The sequence below is a fragment of the Colossoma macropomum genome, unplaced genomic scaffold, assembly GCF_904425465.1.
Source record: "Colossoma macropomum unplaced genomic scaffold, Colossoma_macropomum, whole genome shotgun sequence".
Taxonomy (NCBI): Eukaryota; Metazoa; Chordata; class Actinopteri; order Characiformes; family Serrasalmidae; genus Colossoma; species Colossoma macropomum.
In genome coordinates this window covers 2,397,211-2,420,521 of record NW_023494787.1, presented here as the reverse complement: position 1 = coordinate 2,420,521, position 23,311 = coordinate 2,397,211, and the positions used below count along the sequence as shown (strand labels likewise).

The 23,311-nt window shown below is 42.6% G+C and overlaps 1 protein-coding gene across 2 annotated transcripts in view; it reads right to left on the bottom strand.

Annotated features, from left to right (window-relative positions):
• Positions 1-427: 427 nt before the first annotated feature.
• The window catches only part of rfx5 (regulatory factor X, 5), a 28,367-nt gene continuing 5,483 nt past the window's right edge, over positions 428-23,311 (bottom strand). For both annotated transcript variants that reach the window (XM_036565840.1, XM_036565841.1), the window contains exons 5-11: positions 11,794-11,913; positions 7,162-7,278; positions 5,221-5,299; positions 4,543-4,741; positions 4,360-4,454; positions 3,063-3,504; positions 428-2,221 (exon numbers count right to left, since the gene is read on the bottom strand). In XM_036565840.1, coding sequence (XP_036421733.1) covers positions 1,698-2,221; positions 3,063-3,504; positions 4,360-4,454; positions 4,543-4,741; positions 5,221-5,299; positions 7,162-7,278; positions 11,794-11,913 — 1,576 coding nt within the window. In that variant the 3' untranslated portion in view covers positions 428-1,697. The remainder of the gene's footprint in view (positions 2,222-3,062; positions 3,505-4,359; positions 4,455-4,542; positions 4,742-5,220; positions 5,300-7,161; positions 7,279-11,793; positions 11,914-23,311) is intronic.

Genomic DNA, 23,311 nt, shown 5'->3' with positions numbered 1-23,311 from the left:
ACAGGGGGAGAACCTAATCCAGCCACTGAGAGGAGGAGAAGGGTGGGGGGGACTCTATAAACCCTGAAGTTACAAACCCGTAAATCCACTCTTTGTCATCTAAACATCTAAAACACTCAGCAGCCCCCAGATTTATCATTTCAGATCACAAAGACAAACATGCAGAGACGGTTATGGCGACACAGGGCCAAGTGTCCTCCTGTGGCCCCGGAAACACAAGGAAACGTGGCGTCAGTGTCTGGGTCGACTCTAAATCATCTCTTTTTTCCCCCGTATGCTTTTCATACCACAGTAGAAAGCTGAACCGGACCGAAGTGGGTCATTATTTGTGAGTATGCTGCTCGATTCTTAGGTTACCGTATTACTCTGCGCTAAAGAGTATTAAGTACTCATATTCATCTGGGTCCTGTCCAGTATTGTGCCAAAGTCTTTTACCATGTAAAAGACGTCTTATAGTGTAATCGAGTCTTCAAAATGACTCTTCCTCCTGTTCGGAGAAAGCTCGAAGTTGTTTTAACACTAGCCTTGTGCAAACTCCAGTGCTTTCACTTTGTTTTGTTTGATTCTGTCTGGTCAGCTGTACATTTAAGGCTTCTGGCAGTGCATTTTGAACAAAATTCAGCGAAAGGTGCTGGACTTGTCCTTTCTTTTTTATCTCGATGCTTAACACTTGTGCAAGGACCTGCACAAAATACTGTCATATCACTATTCGCCTTTGCAACAATGATATCTCACAAGGTTGCAATATTCAAATAAACCCACGAGCCAATCACAGTGCGGTTGTGAGCATGCTGACCAATCACAACACAAAAAGATGGGTGTCTTCTGAAGATTCAACTAAATGAGGGCAACTAAATGGCCTCAGAGTTCATCAGAGGACTCTTTATTTCTCCTCACTCTTAAATATAACTTGGCTTGAATTAACAGTTCTAACTAAGGGATTTCCACCAATTCTTCAAAATTTCAGTGTAATTAAGATGTTAAGATGTAAACAGAGTCATTCAGAGCGGTTTGGTGTGAAACGCTCCGTTCTGGAGAGACTTAGAGTCAGAACTGTTCACAGTGGTGGTGATAGGAACCAGAGGTCCACCTCTAAAAGCTCCCTCACAGAAAGTTTAAAATCCATTCATGGTGGAGGGATCTATGCAGGGTGTTTTGAGGAAAAACAGTCCCCAGATTTTCCACTATTTTACCATCATTAACATTCCAGAAGACTCGTGTAGGTTCACTGGTGGTTTTGGACAGTAAGTAAAATGGCAATATTTGTGTTACAGGCTTTAAAAGCCCTGGTTCCCATCACCACCACTGTAAAGAAATCTGAGTTGATACACGTTTCTATGATGCACGAGTTCACATCAAACCACTCTGACTTTATTTACATCAAGGACTGAATTATAGAGAATTTTTCTGAAAAATCAGTGGAGTTCCTCTTCAGCTGCCAGACTGAAGCAAAGCCAAACAGAGGTGGAAGCTTTGGAAGTTTTGTGATGGCTGTATGAATGAGGCTAACGCTAAAGTAGCGCTGCGACACAGCGGAGCAACTGCAGTTCAAACTCCGCCGCAGTGCAGCGACAGCGTTTGACATGCTGGCGTCCGAGTCACACTGGAGGGACACTGAAAAGGCAACGTACACCAACGTCAAGCTCACAGGGCTCAAAGACTCGTGGGGGAAGAAAGCGCTGGTTGTGCTGCTGTTGCTAAGGAGCCTGTGGCGGCGGCGGATTCTCCTCGGCCAGGGCCTCTTTGTCAGAAGAAGTGGGCGGAGCTTCGACGGGAGGGTCTTGCGCTTCTCTGTTCTCGTCTAACGTGGCTGCTGAAGTGGCGCTCTGAGTCACAGGCAGGGAGATTGGCGCCCGCTGTATGACCATAGCCCGAGTGATCTCGGAACCAGGCTGGTTATCACTCTGAAGCAGCAGAATGGGTGGAGCTTCAGGCTCCGGAACATTCTGGCACTTCACCAACACTCCTCTTTGCTCAGAATCCCTCACCTCCTGGCTTACCACAAGGCCCGGCTGCTCCTGGAGCACAATCTCCATCACCTGTGTGGACTGGATGGACGCAGAGGATGAAAAAGCTTTCTGGATGACCCCTCTCGTACCCGGCGCTGGATTTGGGTTAAGGCCTGAAGAGGCTGCCGGCGGCTGCGGGGTCATCTCTTCCGGCCTCGGCTTCCTGGGACGGCCTCGTTTTCGTTTTGGAGGAATACCGCCAGGCCCTGCGACTAGAGGCGGGCAATACAACATGTCAATAACAATGACAATAATGAGTTGTTGGACGCTTTGCAATCAAATGGACACCATGTTATCGCTGTCATTATCACGCTACTCCTTTCTGAGTAGGTCAGTTCTTCTATAACAGAGAATACATGCATGGATCAAAACACAGATTTAGGCCAGTTATGGAGCCTGTAAACAACAACAACAACAACCAGTGTAGCTGCATAAACTGCATAGTAACAAGTATCTGATTGGATGTCAGTCCATTATGATGTCATCTTACTTCATTCATTTCGCTGTTGTCGGATGAAAACCTCTTATCTCCAAAATGGTGACTTTACAGGAGAAGGAAAAACCTACTCTACTTTTAATGTAAGTCAATGGAACCACAATTTTGTGTTGTTTCTTTTAGTCCATTTATCACACAATGTAAAGGACATCAAGGATTTTCAAATTGTCAAAAACTGAAAAACGACAAAAATGGAGATGAGGTTTTCTTTCGACAACAGCGATTTGTTTTTACCGTGTGATTTTCCCTCCTCTTCCATTTGTAGTTTTATTTTGCAAGCACTGAATTAAAAAAAAAAGAAAATCACAGCTCCTTTTCTGTTTTTGTTTTCTTAATTTTTTTTTGTTTTACAAAGAGGAAAAATACATTTTTAAATCGTTTTTAAATTCACTTTCTGCTGTCTCTGACAGTCATCTGGATTTTGAACCAAGAATCAAATAATTGTTTGTTTTTTAATTTCTGTTTCTGAAATGAAAAATTTATATGCTTATTATGACGTGTATCCTGAAAATGTCTTCAAGAACTGTGTTACACTTTTACCACATCTCCCTTTTTACCTGCGACCGCAGCGATGGGATCAGGACCTCGTTTAGGGGGAGCTGCTCGCGCTCTCTGAACCACCGGCGTCGGGGCAGCAGAGGTGGACACGGTGACCGAAGTGCTTTTGTCTTGCTCGGGGTAAGAAAGACTCACCCCTGAGGGCAGGATCACCACAGGCAGCCCCTGCTGGGCCGGGAGCGTCGTCACGGTGATGGGAAGAGTCACCTTCACGCTGCTCGAGTCGTTGGGCGTGAAAGCTGGAGGGGAGGAGTGCACGGAGAGCTGGGATTTGTCTGGAAGAGAACCTCTCGGGAGGATCTGAGGGAACTTCTTCATCTTCATCAGGGCCTCCACCTGCAGGTCGCGGCCCCCAGAGCGGGACGACTCGGACCCTTTGGCTGGTTTCTCACTCAGCTGCTGCTTTCCAGGCGACAACTGATCTGTACCATCTTTGTCTTTCTGTTGGAAGAAAATCCAGTGGAGATATTACACTGAGTGCCTTTACATGCACTCAATCATAATCGGATTTCCGCAGTTATCCGATTATTCAAATGGTCATGTAAACACCATACTCCGATCTAGAAATCCAATTAAGAAATCCGATAAAGGGGCTGGATTTTAGCTCAGTAATCAGATTTCTCAGTGCATGTAAACTCTTATTCTGATTTCTTTCGGATTTCTCAGTCTGCGCGAGATCAGACGGTGGATGTTGCGAGACGCAGCAAAACACTGTTGGAGCGGCGCTGAAACCAAACAGGAAATAAAAGATTTAAATATTCTTCATCTTCTAGATGATGTTTGTTCATATTTTCAGGTAAAGCAGCGCGATGTTTAAAAAAAAAAGCCGCAGCATGAAGTTTTACGTTATGTTTCCGTCGCGTCTTTTTCTGTGAGTTTATTGCTATGGTATCCCAGGTGGTTGCTAAGGTGTTGCTAGGCGGTTGCTATGGTATCCCAGGGTGTTTCTAATATGTGTGCTAGTATGTATGAGAGTCTGTATGTAACAGCTATGAAGGGCCGTGTGAGAGACGTCCTTTGTGACATCACTTGTGGCAGATTTGTTTTTTCCTCAACGCTCCACCATTCATCTGTGCTTGAACAAACATGTGACGGGTATAGACTAAGATTTGTGGTTCTAGCTCAAAAACTGAGACCTGTGAAAACAAAAAACTCAGAATAATATTATAAAGAAGAAAACGAAGAACAGTAAACGGGCTTCATCAACCCAACTTAATCAAAGAAAATTAGAAATAATTCATTTAGGAAATAGAATGGGACAGATGGAAGAGTTAAATAGAACACAACAAAAAATACCTTAGCGTCTTGGCTGCTGCCATCGTCCTCCACTCCACTCCCTCTGGGAGTCGCTGTGATCTTCTTCATCACCTTATGTGGTTTCGAAGGGCCTCCTGTGAGGAAGACATCATACCAGAGGCTTCAGTTACTGCTACTGCGAACAAAACAAACACTAGAAATCTACAGACTGTCTCCACGTACCAGCCAACGCGGCGGAGGTGACCAGCTCAGCTTGGCTGCAGCGCGGGTTAACGATGTGCTCCTGGACGAGGAAGCGAGCGATCTCCACCACCGTGTCGAAGGAGCGCTTGAGAATCTTCTGCGCCCAATCACAGATCAACTCACACGCCGCCTCTGTGACCTCCTGCTTATACGTCTGCACCAGTTCTGTCAGCTCTGACTGCAGGGAAGGGAGTTACGTTCAAAAGCAGCACAAATAAAAGGAGATCAATTACAATATAAGGAAGGAAGTTTTTCTACTGCTATGAGAAAATCTGAAATTTTAATTTACTTCACTTGCACTTTGTGACATTTCTGCTTGAATCGATCTTCTCATGCTGGAGAACTCATTATATATGGTTCTTTGTAGAACCATTTCATATTAATTACTTTACTAATATTACTTACATTACTTAACATTACCTAATTTACTTATGTTACTTAATGACCTGTAATATAATAATAAAAATAATACAATACATTGCAGTCTACTTTGTATAGTAATATAAGGCTACATCCATCCACAGTCAGCCTTTTTGGATGCAAAGGTGCTACTTAAATGTATCTGCACATGTTGATCATTCTGTTGCACTACCACAGCAGCAATCACAGCCAAAAAGATTAAAAACAACACTGTGACATGGGAGAAGAGGATCTTACCGGGTCATTCTTCAGGTCCAAGTTGGGTAATAGGGGCATGTTTAGCACTGTCTTTCTCCGGATTCCACTGTAGCAGTATGTGTGCAGCGTCAAGGAGAAATGCTTAAGAAATACAAACTATTTTCTACTTGGGGCCAATGTTTAGGGCAAAGCAGGCCAAAGTATTTCCAACAATGCTCAGATGTTGGTAATTCACTTGTTCAAATTTGCATAATTCTTCTAATAACATCAAAAATACAAATGGCACACAATGAATAGTGGCATCTTCCTTTTTCATTTCTTTGCTTATCGTATATCGTAACTACATGGAAACAAACAGTCTGAGTAAAGGCCTCAGCAGACTTCTTGCAGACACTATGTTCGCCTGGCTTCAGCGAACAATGTGACGTAATTGCAGAGAAAACATACAACAGCAGACGTCACATGGAGGCTTCGCTCGCCGTGTTGCGCACATGGCAGCTGGGCGAAAAGAGCCTCTGACTGGTCAGTAAAAAAGAGGCGTGCCATGAAACAAAGAAGGACAAATTTGAGGAGCTTCGGCTTCGGCAGACACACCAACATTTCACTGTGAAACGCGCATTTGTTAAATAAACAATGAACATTTCCTAAATGTCCTAAAGTCTGTTATTAGGTAGTACTGACTAGTACTCAGCACCAAAACATACAGGTTATCTTATATGTAGGTTCACAGGAGGACAAGGCTGAAGGTGGCTTTCTATTCACCAGCTTCCTGGTCGAATTTTCCTGCTCCACCTTAAATGGTGGTGGTATTCTGAACTCAAACATCGCCATAGTTAGAACTGTGAAAGAACCGTTTTCCAGCTGTCATGAAACTTATCATAAACTGTCATAGCGTCACGTGGAGCATCTGCGACAAGCAACACGAAACCGCAGAAAGTATACCAGCTTGTAAGCTCACGAAGGCTATTCCGGCTTCGCACAACCCTCGAGAATTTTGTTTCGTAAGAAGTACGCTGAGGCCTTAAGGCCCAATCCCATTTTACCCCTCGCCCCTACTACTTAGCCCTTCCATTGTGTGCCTTCACGTCTAGGGGTAGGGTGACCCGATTCTTGTTGAGACGGAGGGGTGGGGTGAAGTGCTGGGAATACATGACCCTCCAAACGGAGGTTTTTCAGAGACTCCAAACAGAGAGATATGAGGAGAAAAAGAAAAAACAGGCAAGATGGAGAACAAGAGACCAAAGAAACCCACAAATGTGAGAATTTCATCTGTTAAAAAAATTGCGATAATCATCGTATTATATTAGTTTAATGTCATTTCAGTGTATTATGGTCTTTTTCTTCATAACAAGCATAAAAAAAAAATCACTAGTAGTGCTGATGTCTCTGTAGCTTGCTAGCTAAATTTCCAAACAAGAAGCTGGTGAATATCTGACTTCAGCTTCATATCACTGAAGAATTAGGGGTGGGTGATAATAAATAATTGCCCCCCTCTTTGAAGTCATATGATGCCCTAAATGTAACTAAAGCCCAGCAGTGAGGAGCTGAACTTTACCCTCCTCTGCTGTCACTGCAGACTGGCAGGGTCGCCTACAGAGCAGCGCTGGTAGCTGTTAATGAAGTGATGCTCTTTTTATTTGAGGGTCCCATTTCAGAGGGAAGATTTCAACCACTACCCTGTAACTCAGTTCCAAGGGGCAAGGTGACCCTCGAAAAAAGGGTTAGGAGTAAAATTAAGAAATGGGACTGGGGCTTAGGGGGCGACTCCTGGCTATTCAAGGGGTTAAACAGGTGCACAGTCTCTGCGTGGAAATAGGAGCTTCTGAGTAGCTACTTTACCTCTAAGACATGTAAACAATCATCAGATATCAGACATACTGTTCAGTAAAATATTCTAAATCTTATTGGTGTGCATAAAGACAGTGCTTAGGCATCCCTCTGAGTCATGTACGCTGATAATCAGAGGCTGATGAAGGATATTTGGACTGTCCTCTGCCACCCAGCCTCCGCGCCTTGATGTTTGGGAAGATATCTCTGATAATCTTGCCAAAGTTTGCTGCACTCAGAGGCCGCTGCTGCAGGTTTTCACAGTGTTTCCTGGAGGGTTGAAAACAAACAATGAGATTATTAATGAGACTGAACACATTAGTGGCCCCCAGTCCCAGTCCTGGCTAGCCTGTGCTCTATGGCTGCGTTCAGACTGCAGGTAAATCGGATTTGCTTCGCTAATCAGATCCTTTGAGACGACTTCCACTCTGTTATCTGCAAGTGCTCAGATCAGATTTGTGTGTCCAGATATCACCAGTCCTGCATGGGTTGTCGTGGTAACGACGTAGGCGTCAGTAACTACGTAGCTATGCTGGTGGCGCGGATTTCAAACACGGATGCAGGAGAGATGGAGGAGCATCATCTCGCCCTTCGCTCTTCTTGGATCCCAGCACTTCATCACTCTGGATTTGACATTGGTTGGTAGGTTGTCACGTTACGAGTGATATAAAAGACACTGACATCCGATTGGAGCGTCCACAGCGTCCAGACTGAGACACATCTGTAAAAATCTGATCAGAGTCGCATTTGAAACCAGCTTCAAAATCTGATTTCATGCATTTTTTTCCTGTCCAGACTATCAAAAATCAATCTGGACACAATCTGGATATGACAAAGCTCAGATTTGGGCTGGCAGGCTGAACACGGCCCATCACACCTGACCCAGCTAACAAAAGACTTGATAGTCTGTTGAGTTGAATCTACATCTATCACTATACACCGATCAGGCATAACATTCTGGACTGAGAATAGTCCACCAATCAAAAATATCCAGCCAACAGCGTCCTGTGGGCAGCGTTTTGTGACCACTGATGAAGGACTAGAGGATGAGCAACACAAACTGTGCAGCAGCAGATGAGCTATCATCTGTGACTTTACATCTACAAGGTGGACTGACAAGGTAGGAGTGTCTAATAGAGTGGACAGTGAGTGGTAGGGGAGCGGGAAAAAAATGATTCTTAGATGCATCGCGATGCGGACGTGAAAGATTCTGAATCAATTCACAAATGTCAAAAATCGATTTTCTAAATATTTAATTTATAACGTAATGTTGACGGAGCGCAAAAGGCGGAACTGGAAGTGGGTGAGTGCAGCGCCCGGACAGTCTGTGGCGGCACATAACAAAAACACAAGTGGAAGAGCGAGAAATCCGACCGGCTCCCTCTGCATTAAAGCCAGGTTAGGTCAGGAGTCACAACACAAATGATAAGAAGAGCCATTTTGTCCTTTCAACAAAAATCAAACCACCTTGGGAGCCACAACATTTAATGTCCAGTATGTCTCAGTGTGTGTTAATGTCCTAGTTTAGGCTAAACAATATAAACAAGAGCGCAGATTTACTTCGCTCTGCTTTAAGCTTCAGCTACAGCCGCTTTCCTCCCATCTCCACCAGAAAACTTATTCAAAACTAGAAGAGTTTCTTGTAAAATGTCTCAGCATCCGGCTGTTTTACGAGGCTGAAGTCGCTTCTCGTTCTAATTTTCGCAACTTTTTAGAGAAAGACAGTCTCTCGTTGTAGATTTAACCAACCGCGCTGCTTATAAATGCGAATAAGTCCTCCAAATGTTCGTCTTAATCTGTTTTTTCGTTCACTACTGGCGAGGCCAGACTTCGGGGCTATGTGACCAGCTGTCTGCTGTCTGTTCTCGGTCGTTGAGAACCAGGGCTTTCGCGCTATGCTGCACACTTTGGAGCCGAGATTCAGCGTCCAGTCTCGAAAATACCCCCCTGCTCTCTACAACGAGACCAAAACCGAAGTTATAAGATCACTAAAGAAAATGGGAAGGACGGCTGTAACACGCTGTGTGGACACCATCACCACTGGATCTTATTTCAGGGTAACAGCGCATTTTATCGCAGATGAGTGGCAGCAGCGTCTCTGAATGAGAGCCTTCTAGTTCACTTGCCACATCACCTCCATTTGATTTATTAATAAGAGATATTGGAAGTAAATTCATTACTGATAATTACAAATACTTTGCTTTAAAACTACCAAGTCCTCACACAGTAGGAAGATAGAAATCCTGTATAGAGAAAAAAGATGCATCGAGATGCATCGATAATCGTTTTATAATCGCATCGCAGCCTCTGAATCGTGATCGAATCGAATCCTGAGGTGCCTAAAGATTCCCACCCCTAGTGAGTGGACACAGTGTTTAAAAACTCCAGCAGCACTGCTGTGTCTGATCCACTCGTACCAGCACAACACACACTAACACACCACCACCACGTCAGTGTTACTGCGGTGCTGAGAATGATCCACCACCCAAATAGTACCTGCTCTGTGAGGGTCCATGGGGGTCCTGACCACTGAAGAACAGGGTAAAAGGGGGCTAACAAAGTATCAGAGAAACAGATGGACTACAGTCTGTAACTGTAGAACTACAAAGTGCACCTATACAGTAAGTGGAGCTGATAAAATGGACAATGAGCATAGAAACAAGGAGGTGGTCAGAATGTTATGGCTGATTGGTGTAGATTATTTTAGTATCTGAGAAATAATAGATTACCTGATTACTCAGCAGAAGTAATCTATAGATTACACAGTTTTTTCTAAATGTCAAAACAATAAAAATGGACTTAAATGAACAACAAACCACGCTGAGCACCAACACTCCAGAAACACCGTACAGGAAACAGACAATGAAGCCTTAAAACAGACTTCATTAAAGAGCAGAAATCCACAGGGACTGCTAAGCTTATGATGTTGCTGCTCGGTTTCTTTGGTATTTTGATCGGTTGCTAAGTGGTTGCTATGGTACTGTATGTGGTTGCCAGGGTGTTGGCAGGTAGTTTCTACAGTATCCCAATGTGGTTTCTAGGGTGTTGCTAGGCAGTTGCTTTAGTATCTCAGGTGGTTGCGAGGGTGTTGCTAAGAAGTTGCAGTGACTTTCCAGGTAGTTGTAATGGTGTTCCTATGCAGTTGCTATGGTATTCTTAGTGGTTGCTAGGGTATTGCTAGGTGGTTGCTATGGTATTTTAAGTGGCTTCTATGGTGTTGACGGGTCGTTACTATGATACCTCTGGTGGTTGCTATTGTGTTGTTATGTGGTTGCTATGGTCTTGGAGGTGGCTGCTAGGGTGCTGTTGAGTGGTTACTGTGTTATCTTCCATTATTACTAGGGTCTTGCTAAGGTTGCTAGGGTGTTGCTAGGGTATAACTAGATGGTTGCTATGGCATTCCAAGTTGTTGCTATAGTGTTGCTATGCGGTTGCTAGGGTATTGCTACTGTAGTTACTGTGTTATCTTTTATGGTTGCTAGAGAGCTGCTAGGTGGTAAGTACAGTATCTCAGTTGGTGGCTAGGTGGTTGATATGTACCAGATAGTTGCTAGGGAATTGGCTAGGCAGCTGATCTGGTATCTCAGGTTGTTGCTAGAATGTTGCCTGAGGTGGCAGCTAGAGTCCTGCTAGTACTGCTAGGTGGTTGCTATGGTATCTCTGATGATCGCAAGGGTGTTGCTATGTGGGTGCTTTGGTATTGGAGCTGACTGCTGTGGTGTTGTTGTTAGATAGTTACTGTGTAATCTCTGGTTGCTAGGTGGTAGGTATGTGGTTTGTTGCGGTTGCTAGTTGGTTGCTAGGGTATCCCTGTGGTGTTGCTATGGAATCTCTGGTGGTTGCTAGAGAGTTGCTATGCAGCTGTTTTAGTATTAGAGGTAATTGCTAGGGTGCTGTTAGGTGGTTACTGTGTCATGTCTCATGGTTGCCAGGGGGTTGCTAGATGGTTGCTAAGGTGTCACAAGTAGTTGCTAGGTGGTTAATATGGTGTTCCAGATGGTTGCTAGGGTGTTGCTAGTCGGTTGCTATGGTATTCCAGGTAGCTGTATTGGTGTTGCTATGTGGTTGCTATAGTGTTGCAGATGGTTGCTAAAGCATTACTAGGTGATTATTATGGTATCTTTTTTGGTTGCTAGATTGTTGCTAAGTGGTTCTGGAAGTCACTGCTATGCAGTTGCTATGGTATTCGGGGTGGTTTCTGGTTTGTTGCTAGGCAGTTACTATGGTACCTCTGGTAGTTGCTAAGGAGTTGCTTTGTAGTTGCTATGGTATTGGAGACGATTACTAGTAGCTGTGGTATCTCAGGCAGTTGCTAGGTGGCGGCTATGGTATTTCAGGTGGCTGTTAGCATACTGCAACATGATTGTTATGGTATTGTTAGATGGTTGCTATTATATTTTAGGTAGATTTTAAGACATTGCTGGGCGGTTGCTATGGTTTCTCTGGTCATCATTAGGGCACTGCTATGTAGTTGCTATGGTATTGGAGGTGATTGCTAGGAGCTTGCTAGGGTATTTCTAGTTGGTTACTAGGGTGTTGCTAGGTGGTTGCTCTGGTGTTCCAGTTAATTGCTGTGGTGTTGCTATGGTACTCCAGGTGGTTGCTAAAGTTTTGCTATGTAGTTCCTCTGGTGTTTTAGGTGGTTTCTAGGGTGTTGCTATGTGGTTGCCATGGTATTTTAGGTGGCTTCTAAGGTGTTGCTAGGTGGTTGCTATGGTACTGGAGATGATTGCTACGGCTTCACAATCAATAACCCAAATATGTTTACGGAGATACATATCTTACCGATAGGTCTCGTAAACATCTTGCTTGGGTAGGCAGGTGTCGGCGTGTTCCTCAAGGTGACTTCGAATCCAGTTGCAGGTGTGTAGTTGGTCAGCCGTGTTGACCAAATTGGAGTCACCGCTACAAGAAAAAAATAAAGGTACTTAGGTACTTATTAGGGCTCAAGCCACAAACAACTGTAGTTAAAACCACAAAATATTTCATTCAGCAAAGGCCTTTAGATATAACAGTTATGTTCATATATGGAAAAATTAGGTAAATTACAGCTGGTTTAGATAAATCCATCATTAATACAAACCAGCCGTCCCCTTCACCTCGCCTCGGTGCAACAAACTGCACCACTGTCCACACAGCTGAAGCTAAAAGAGCCTAAAAGATGCCTAAGAAATCACGTTTGGTAGCACTTTAAATTACCAGATGGTAAGAGAAACCAGACACGTGCATTTCCTGAAGGAAACACGGAATGGTTGCGCAGCGGTTACTATGATTTCCCAGGTGACCTGAAGCGTTGCTAGACAGTTGCTCTGGAATCCAATGCCGTTGCTGAATTATTGCTAGGCAGTTGCCATGGTGTATGGGGTCTAAATTTAGTTTTTCGTAGGGAGTTACCAAGTGTTAGCTTTGTGTTGTTTAAAATAAATGGGAGTCTATGGGAGAAACAAGGGATGAAAAAACGACGGAAAGAGGAGTGCGGGTCAGTATGGCTGTGGATTAGAACTTGAGGACCTGCCCTGAGTGAGGACATGCATTTTGGTGGGTGCTGGGCAAAGAAGTAAGAGTTTTTATTGTGGCAAAAGAGCTTGGGGGCCTGCCCTGAGTGAGTACTTGCATTTTGGTGGGTGTTGGGCAAAAGAAATAATGGGCTTTGTGTAAGGGCGAAAATGAATGAGACTCAATGGGAAGAACGAGGGATAGAAAAAAAACGAGAAAAGGATGAGTGCGGGTCAGAACAACAGTGAATTCGTGCTTGGGGGCCTGCCCTAAGACACGGTGCCAATCAGAAGTACCGTGGACTGTCATGCAATTTTTCACCCCATTCATTCCTATGGGAAAAAATGCCACGAAATTCCACTGCTACACGGAATCCGTGCATCCGATCTAAAAGCTGTATATAAGCACGCATCACACAGTCAGACTGGACAATCTGGAACAGTGTTGATATGTCGGAAATAAGTGGGCACGACAGGTTTGATGGAAAAGTACGGGAGAGACTTATCAGAGTACAACTCTGGCTACATGACCGAGTCTCTGACAGCTGTTTGGTGGTTCTGGTGTGGTCAGTGCTAAAACCAGGGAGCGCAGAGCCTCAAACCTGTTTGTGGTTGTGGTGACCTCTGGCTGCGGTGGAGGAATGAAACACTGGGGCTTCTGCCGTCGTGGCCGCTCCCAAACAGAGGCTGTGTTTTTCCTTCTCCTCTGTACCGACTGCAGTGAGGGCGGCGCTAAAACCAGGGAGCTCAGAGCCTTAAACCTGTTTGTGGTTGTGGTGACTTCTGGCTGCGCGTATGGAGGCGAACACCGGCGCTGCTGGCACCGCGGGCGCTCCGAGGCAGAGGAGTCCGGCGCGGGGGTGAGGTTCACTTCAGCCACTCTAGCCAGCAATCTTTTGCGCCATGAACCAGGAGCTGCGTTCCGCGTGGTGGACGTGATCGCGGTTTCAGAGGTCACGTCTCCTGCACCCGACGAGTGGGGCACCTGCTGAGCCGCTTCCAAGCTGGTCCTCTTGGCGTTCAGACGGTTCTGTAGCTGCGAAAGCTCCTCCATGCTCTGCTTCACTCTCTGTAGCTCTGCTATGACTGAACTCAGCTCAGCCTGCATGTCGCCGCTACCGCTGCTGCTGTCCATGACGTAAAACGACGAACTAGCCAAATAAAATACTTCAATAGAGTAAATAGAAAATAAACTGTAATAAATAAAATAAATAACAGTAATAAATAAAATACTAATTCAAATTCGTTAAACCCTTAATGTCTAGATATGTGACTCAAGGGATGCAAGTCACTCATAAAAGCTACATTTGTTGAACGAGAGGGCTACGATTGCGAATTCTATCGTGGAAACGTAAGGTCCACGAGCAGCCTATTACACCATTGCTGCCACCTACTGGATCAATTCTGATCTGCAGCAACTTAAAATTATGGTTAAATATGATTCATGAATATTCCTGGTTTTAAGGCTGATCTTGTAAACTCAATTTTTTGTGTATTTGTAATTACTGATATTCTCCCTAAATTTAAGCTGATGGTGATCGGATCATCATCCAATGAAGAAACAGTACATTTATATAGTTCCCCTTTTCGAAAGCAGCTCCTGCATCCAGATACTGACCGGCTCTCATTTCAATGTTTACATGTTCAAAAGTAAGAGTGGGCGTGGCCTCTACAGGCTGTGCTGTGTTTTAGTGATTTATAAAACACTGCAGCACGTTCTTAACTACAGAAAAAGACGGCGCGTTATGCACGTATTGATTAGCAGCCACAACTGAAGCAAAGTTTCTGATCAAGTAAATCTAGTAAGTATAACAGTTATTTCAGATATTTTTCTAAGCATACGATATTCAACGCATCTCTACATGTGCACACGGTAGCTGAGCAACGTCACTTCGTCTCAAACCGTAAATGTCAACGTGCACCAACGGTCGGGGGACTAAACTGGCCTAGCACTTTTACAGGCTTGCTCAAACTAGACCTTCACCTTTATGACCTCAGAAGCACTTCCTTTAAGGTGTGCCGGACTGTATGGTTCACTCTGCTCACCAATAACGGAAATTGGAGGTGAGCCAATATGGCAGAATGTAATATCACGATACTTTCGGAAGTTTTTTTTAACGATACGATACAAAATGTCACAGTCAATTTTTTTTTGACATCTAATAACTTAGAAAAGACACATTCAAAATACTATCAAAAACTATGAAAACTATGAAATTTCACACACTTTGCTGCCAAAGTTTTATTACACACTTCCATAACCAAAGAAAAGCCCCATTAGTTTGAATTGAAGTCCCTGTGGCAACTGAATAATAAGCCTTAGTATGTAATAAACCTGGAATGTTTAGGGTTAAGCAGGACTAATTATACTCTCTTAATTTATTCATCACGATAACAATAAATATTGCCAATATTGTCCAGCACAAACGGTAATTATATACTTTTTGAGACTGCCCTGGATCGCTGGGTTGAGCTCAAGATGTTAACAAAGAAAGAGAGAGAGAAGGAGAGAGAAGGAGAGACAGGGAGAAACAGAAAGAGAGAGAGAGAGAGAGAGAGAGAGAGAGCGCCGTTTCTCCCGTCAACAAACAGAAGCAGCTCTAAAGCCGGCGAGGCTGAGACCGAAGCTGATCCCTACCTGCGTTTTAAAGCACTATTACGCACGTTTCTCAGTGTGAAATGGGGATCCAGGCTCTCCAGTCTCCCACAACGCACTCGCAATTTCCAGTGAACACCACAGCTCACCACATCAGCTAAATATATACCGAAGTGCATTGCGAGCCCCTTGTTACCAGGCAACAGAGGAGAGGTGGTAGTGATTCACGACTCGCGATGCTCTGGAGTCGATTCTCCACGAATCGACTCTTCGGGTAGTGATTCATCAACACAGCGCCGGAGCGACACACAAGATTAACACATTTTAACATAGTTCTGCCACTTCTTAGGACCCATGTGTCGAACACAAGGTCCTTGGGCCAAATTAGGCCCGTGGCACAGTTCCATTCGGCCCGCAAAATTATTTTAAATTCCTATTAATATTAGCCCATTTCACCATAAACTGCACTACAGTTTCCAGCATGCACTGCAGCGTAATGTGGGCCACCCCCTCCCCAACAACGATCTGTGGGACATATAAAGAGGTTTAACAGTGATGTGTAGTTTATGTTTTCTACTGTTTTATATACAACATTTGTTTTTATTTAAGATTATTTTTGAATCGTTCAAATATTCAGTGCCGATTTCTTGCTGTTGTAGTTTTGGCATATTTTGAGTCAACAGTGGCCAGTTAGGGTCATGGAACAATGTTGAGTAAAATAAAATAAAAGCACAGCTGGCCCACAGATCTGTTGAGATTTTTTAATACGGCCCTTTTAGTGGTTGAGTTTGTCTTAGGAGCTCAATTTATTCAATCAAAATTTACGACTTCAAAGTAACACAGAGTGAGCCTCATTTACAATACAGCCGAGCAAATTACACGGGGAGTGAAAAACTGCAATGACATTTATCAACTAAAACAAATGAAAATCAGCAAGACAAAAAGATTTATTTAACAATAAATAAAAAAATAAATAATTAAAGAAAGAACAGCTCAAATAGGAAACAGGCATAAAATATCAATAAAATATATCAGGAAAACAGTAAGAAAACCTAAATTTGAGAAAAATCGAATAATTTACTAGAATAAAACAGTAAAAGAATTAACATCAAATAAAATAGTTACAATAAAACAGTGAGATAAAATAAAAAAAAAATAATAATAATAATAAAAATAATAAGTGTGATATGGTCTAAAGAATCTACAAGCAAACTCATGCCTTTGAATCAGTGCTTATTTGCACAAATGCACGAATGTCCATCCTGTAACGTGCTGTGAATGACAGATTTTTATTCTTCATATTCATCTCTTCGGCTGATTCCACACTGGACCTTTTATACCTTCTCTCTTATTCTTGAGTCTGTTTATTCTATTATTTCTGTTTGTTTTTCAGGTGGTTGCTGTCTTCTTTTCTTTGTGATGTTTGTTTACAGTCTGTGTGCTTCTATGGCCTCTTTAGTATGTTACATATGTACACACACACACACACACACACACACACACACACACACACAAAAAGGTACACGACTAAATATCTGATCCATGTTTAATACGTAAAACATACAGCCGACTTCATGATGAAACTCGCAGAGCAGCAAAGCAGAAGGAGGAAGTTCCAACGTTCCTCTGTGGGTTCCTTAGTAACAAGCGGCTCACAATGCACGTCTCTCGTTGCTTAGCAATGTTAACTGTGGCCGCTGATGCTTTAAAGGGCCCATATTCTACATATTCCATATTCTAAGTCCACTTATCATATTTGGTGTTATGTACCAAACATGACCAGAGGTCATTTTCCAGCCTCTCTTTAGAATTCAACAGGCTGCTTTTCTTACTGACAGATATATGCAAATGAGTTCTGATCCGATTGGCTACCCTACTTTGTGCCTTAATCAAAATGCAGTCCAGTTTGAAAAACTCCTTTTAACTTCAGCGTGAAAGGACGGAGCTCAACTGCTGAATATGCGGACATATGCAAATTAGATGGTGCTTGTGACATCACAAAAACAATGAATTCTGAACAGGTTGTTATATGGACTGGATAGTGACTAGCACCTTTTACACAGCCTAAACTCTTAAAATGATTCTTTAGTAAAGAAATAAGTTCTATGAAAGAACCATAAATACTCAAAGAACGCTGTGCATGATTAAAGAGTTCTTTGCATCAGGAAAGGGTTCTTCAGAATGTGCTGTAGATGGGTTTATATAGAACCTTTTTGAAAAGGCTTCTGTACAGCACCCAAAATGGTTCTTCGATTGTTACAAGCTTGACATGGTAACAATAGAAGGTTCCTTTTTGGTGCTATATAGAACCCTTTTTCAAAAAGGTTCTATATAGAACCATCTACAGCACATTCTGAAGAACCCTTTCCTGATGCAAAGAACTCTTTAATCATGCACAGCGTTCTTTGAGCATATTTTCTTTACTAAAGAACCCTTAAAGAATCATCTTTTTTAAAAGTGTTAAATGGTTCTTTGCATTGTTGAAATGGTTCTTCAGATTGATGGAGAATGTGTTGTACATGGTTCTGTATAGAACCTTTTTGAAAGTGGCTCTATATAGCACTAAAAAGGGTTCTTCTATTGAAAACAAGCTTCACACTGTGACATTAGCAGAACGCTTTCTGGTGCTATACAGAACCATATACAACAGAGTCTCCATCAATCTGAAGAACCATTTCACCATGCAGAGAACAAATTAAGCTCACGAATGGCTCTTTGAGTGTTCATGGTTCTATACAGAACCCTTGTCTTTGTAAAGAATCAAAGAAAGGCTCTTCAACTTTAGCTGGCTTCATTTCCACAGTGTGGTGCTTTGCAGTAGTGCTGCCACCATCAGGTGAAAGGAAAAACTGCAGCGTAGTGGCTGGCAGGTCACTGGGCCAATTAAAATCTGTCTGCAGGCCGCGTTTGGCCCTGGTGCCGGACTTTGGACACCCCTGGTGTACCGTACACCCACATTCAACTTAAATTTGTCCGACAGAACTTGGTATAACCTACGGATTTTTATACAGCAGTGAGTTCCGGCCACGCAAGCTGATTGGTTGAGAGGCGTTCTAACTGTGCTGTTATTTCACCATAACATCACGGGTTTTTCACAAACACCGTATCACTCCACTGAGATGCCGTTGCTAAGCAACGACTCTGACAGCTGTAGGAGACGCTCAAGACATTTGAACGTTTTTACTTCTTACTTTGCCACAAACAGAAAATAGACACTGTTAAGATCACATTTGACCGACAGCCGATTTGGTCAGACTCTGAAGATGAGACGACACTAAATTCCCAAACTGTCAGTTGGTCTGTGTGGAGCTGGAGAACGAACTGCCGGCTGTGCAGCGAGTGGGCGGAGCTCGTTACTCTGACGTAGCAACGAGCTGCTCGTTAAGGAACTATAATTTGGTGAAGGAACTGCGAACATTTAAACATATTAAACGCCGCGTTCACGGCCCAGTTTATTAATTTATTACTTTATTTATTTAACTGTTGTATTAAAGCAGTAGAACACTCGAGGAGTGTGTTATCGCCAATAACATCACGGCTGTGATGATCTACGGTGACCAAATCACAGCCGTGATGTTATTTCACGATAACACACTCCCTCTCGGGTTCCATTGCTTGAGTATAACATCACCATGACCTGTGACCGCTCTAAATAGGGGTGTAACAATACATCGTGACACGATACATCATGATGCAAAAACAGAACTTGATGTGCATCGTGGAGATGGACGATAACAAGTATCTTCTGTTTATTATGTCATCCAATGCAACTGCATTTTTGAACACCAGAGGGCGCAATTGATTTTACCCACACCAGCACATCATACGTCATGCCCCCATACGGCACAGTCTTTAGCCTCAGTTGATGTTTTTATTGCAAATGACGAGGCCGTTTTCTGTAGTCAATAATGACAGATTTCGGCTTCTAGTTAAGGCGCTGGAGCCGCGTTACAGCGTTCCGTCACGTCCGCGCTTCAGCCGCTCTGTATTATCGGCCCTGTACAATGAAACAAAAGCAAACGTGATGCAAACTTTCAAAGAGGCAGACAGCGTAGCAGTAACACCAGTAGGGTGGACTACCCAGAGCTAAGTCACTATAACAGCACATGCGATCACCGGAGAGAGGAAAATAGCGAGCTTCCTACTCCAAACTCGCCCTCTTTTCGATTCTCACACTGGGCAAAACACAGCTGAGGTGCTGGGGGCTGAAATCGGCTCACAACTGTTGTTGGAGACAGAGCACGCAATATGAAGGTAGCAGTGAAAGAGGCTTGGCTACCACCACACAAGAAACACTATGTGCACGCTTTAAATCTTTCCAATCACTTTAAAGCACTTTAAATCTTGCTGTCAGTCGTTTGCTGGGTCGAGTGAGACGCACAACGTTAGCCGCCTTCTTCCACCGAAGTGTTGCGGCCGCCGCCGTGCTCGAGGCTAAACAGATCCCACCACATAAACTCATCATCGCACGAATGGAATAGCTCAGTGTCGTGAACAACAAGCAGCCGTAACGGCAGCTCTTGTGCGTAGGGAGACGCGTCAAAATGCCTGTGAAATCTATACTCTGGACGGCTCCAACACCAGTGATGCCGAGGATACTGTGGAATAGAGATGAAACGGTTACCGGTTTCACGGTAAACTGTGGTAAAATTAATGACGGTTAGTAGTACCGTTTGAACTTTACAGTATCGTTAAAACCGCGGTCGATTACCGCGGTGTGAAAACTCAGAGATTCGGAGATATTTCAGCCTTCTAAGAAGACCAAGTCTGACGTTTGGTCATGTTTTGGGTTTTATAAGAATGCAGAAGGGAGGTTAATTGAAGATGACCACCCTGTCTGCAGGACAGGCCAAAAGAAAATAGCGGCGAAAGGGGGCAACACATCAAACCTTACGAGTCGCGACCCCCACCCGCTACTTTATAGAGAATGCAAGGTTAACTTTAACGTAGAAGTCTGTGGGGACTTCGAAATAGAAGAAACGTCATGGTTTGTGTGGTTTAACCTATGCTTATGGTTCTGGAACGAGACGCTGCGGAAGTTCAATCTGCACAGCTTCCCTTTCTCACCTCGCTTGCAGGGTTTACTGTCTGAGGATAACACCGTCTCAAATCACTCAGTGTCCCCTACATAGGGCAACACTGTTCAAACAAACACGGTCATCATTAACAAGCAGCTGAGTTTTAAATAGGGACTTTGTAACCTGTTGCTAATGTTGATTATAGATGACTTAGTCGAACGTTTCTTGCACTCTTTGGGTGAAGGATTTGCTATTTCATGATCCACGAAGTGCACTACTTAGGGAAGATAGTGTGCTTTGAGACGGGACCTCACGCGAGTAAACGCTGTGCTGCTTTTAGGAAAAGCCGAGGTTTAGAGATTAAACTGTAGGAGTGTTTCTGCCGCAGCTCAGATGCGCCTTAATTTTTGTTTTAGTTTTAAATGCTTTTAGAGAAGCAGCTCCACAGGTGGAGACACACTGTGTGAGTTCTACACTGTCTGCAGCTCACAGCGCGTCACGCAGCTCCTCTGCGATTTTGTTTTTAGTTTTTCCTGGTGCGCTGTGTTGATTAGAGGTTCAGCGCCACAACGGCACAGTAATGCTGCAGTTGCAGTTCGGACAGAAACCCCCCGAGTGCAGCACCTCTTAGAAGTAGTCATTTTCCATTAAGACCCACCTCAGAGTTGGTCCAGATTTAATTCTCTTTGCAGGGAAATCCCTAGTTATTGTAATTAATAATAATAATAATAATAATAATAATAATATTAAGAAGAAGAAGAAGAACAGTAATAATAATAATAATAATAATAACAACAACAGTAATAATAATCCATTTGCTATTCTTTTGTTTACAGAGTATTACAAGTATTGTAAGTTATACAAAAGTAATACCAAAAATGTATTGACCTTATTTTTTAATGTTTATGCAAACAAAAAGTGCATACTGCTGCCAATTCTATTTGTGTTAATATAAAAGTTGGTGAAACGAGTTTCAGTTTGTGTATCGTATTTATTTTTTTATTTATTTTACTTTTCAACACAATTTTTGAACAATATCGCGATAATACCGATAATCGTGATAATTTGTCATGATAATCGTGATATGAAATTTCATCTCTACTGTGGAAATTCTGAAACCTCTGAAAACAGGCACCACCGCGCTGTCCGACGAAAAGAACCCCACAGTGTCACTCAGTGTCACAAATTTTGCAAATGTGTTTTGCTGTTTTGTACAAGAAAAGTACACATTATTTGAACTGTTAGTCTTCAGAAATAAAACAGGAGTATTTTCACTTGGATATTTAATGTATGCTGAAGATACAACAGAATGTTTTGTTCGCAGTTTTAAAGCTCTGCTCCTAGTGATTTCCTTTAACTGCAGGGAACTAAAGGTTTTTGCTTAAAAACGTATACAAGCAAATGCACTGTTTACACAGAAATATACAAGGAATGTTGTTCATAATTTTTGTTCATTCAAATTTTGTTTAAATATCATAAGAAAATCGAATCGAGTTCATCGTTTCACCCCAGATCTAAACTATAAACCATGTTAAAGATTTAATCTTCGCTACATCCCTTTATCTGCCGCTCTGGCGCTGCGGAGTCGAAGAGTCGGTTCCGTTGGTGGAGTTCACTCCACAAACCCCAGAGTCATTTATCACTAACAGCGTTCCTCTGTACGTTACTTAGCAACAAGAGTCTCGAAGAAATAACGTTAACACTGAGGGAGACTCTACGTTTCGGCCACTAAAGGAAAAATGACCGCTGTAGATAATGACATAAATCACAAACAGGGATCCATTTCGGACGCAGCCGACACCCAGAGGCGCGTCAGAGCAGAAGGATCGAGTCTTGGGAGTCGACTCCCCAGCACAAAAACGGCAGCTGCTGTTAAAACTTCAGAAACGTATACTCTGTCCACTTTCTGGTGACCCACACAGAAAAAAAATATAAGCCAAATGTATTCATTAAATCTACATTTGTAATATATGAAAATGGCCATAAATTTAGTGGCTAAATGTATTTTTAAACTGCATTTAATTATATATGTGTGATCTGCATTGAACTTTACATTAACCATGTACGTCTGCAGTCAGACTCTCACACACAGTGTATTTCACATAAACAAGATATCAGATCATCACTGCATTTTCACAGAGTATCAATACCCACAACACTCGCTTCTGTCCTGATAAAGGATCATCTGATCAGATTTAAAATGAAGATGAAGAAAAACAAACACAAATTCATATAAAGCACCATATAAAGCACTTCAGGTACAGAGTCAACCAAAGCTCACATTTTTCTCTTGAAACTGTGAAAATGCAGAAAACCTTGCTCTGCAAAAGCATATACGCTAAAATTAGCATTGTCTATCCCAGCTATCCAATCAGCCATAGCACACAGTTAAGAGTTAGAACTTTTAGTTAAAAAAGAAAAGCCTGAAGAAAGATTTGATTTCTTTCTTTTCCACTTATTCAGCTCAAGAGGCTTCCAGCTCACATTATGCTTGTTTGGATAAAATAAAAACTAAATAAATAAAACTCCACCTTAAATAAACAGCCTACACTGCCAAAGCTCTCCTTTCATTATCATCCATTTTCGCCGGCACCGCAGTCACCATGGCAACGTTACCATGGCTTGATGCCGTCTTTGGCCACATACCGCTATGTGGAATGACCTAAATGTTTTCTTTCAAACATTTGTTTATTAATTTCACAAAATATCGAAAAGCATCATTCTGATTTGACAAAATCGACTAATCTTACCCATCAAGACCAAGCCAAGTGTGAAGAAGATAAATAAGAAAATACATATACATCCATATATATATATATATATATATATATATATATATATATATATATACACACACACACACACACACACACACACACACAAACACACATACATATACATACATACGACAAATAAAAATAGACAAATAAATAAAACAATAATAAAAATAAAAACCATTATTGATTAATTAATTAGAATAAAATAAAAATTCAATTTAAAAAAATATTACAAAAATTTTAAACATGACTTTTTAAACAAAAAGGTGAACGCAGCGTAACGCTGTGCGGAGAAGACTCTTCTCCGAAACAGCCCTAAAAACCTGAGACTTTCATTTTGTCACAATAAGCATATCTGCTGTTTGCACTGCCGAGTTTTAAAACTTTTGCAAGTTGTAAATCTGTTGAATTAGAAAA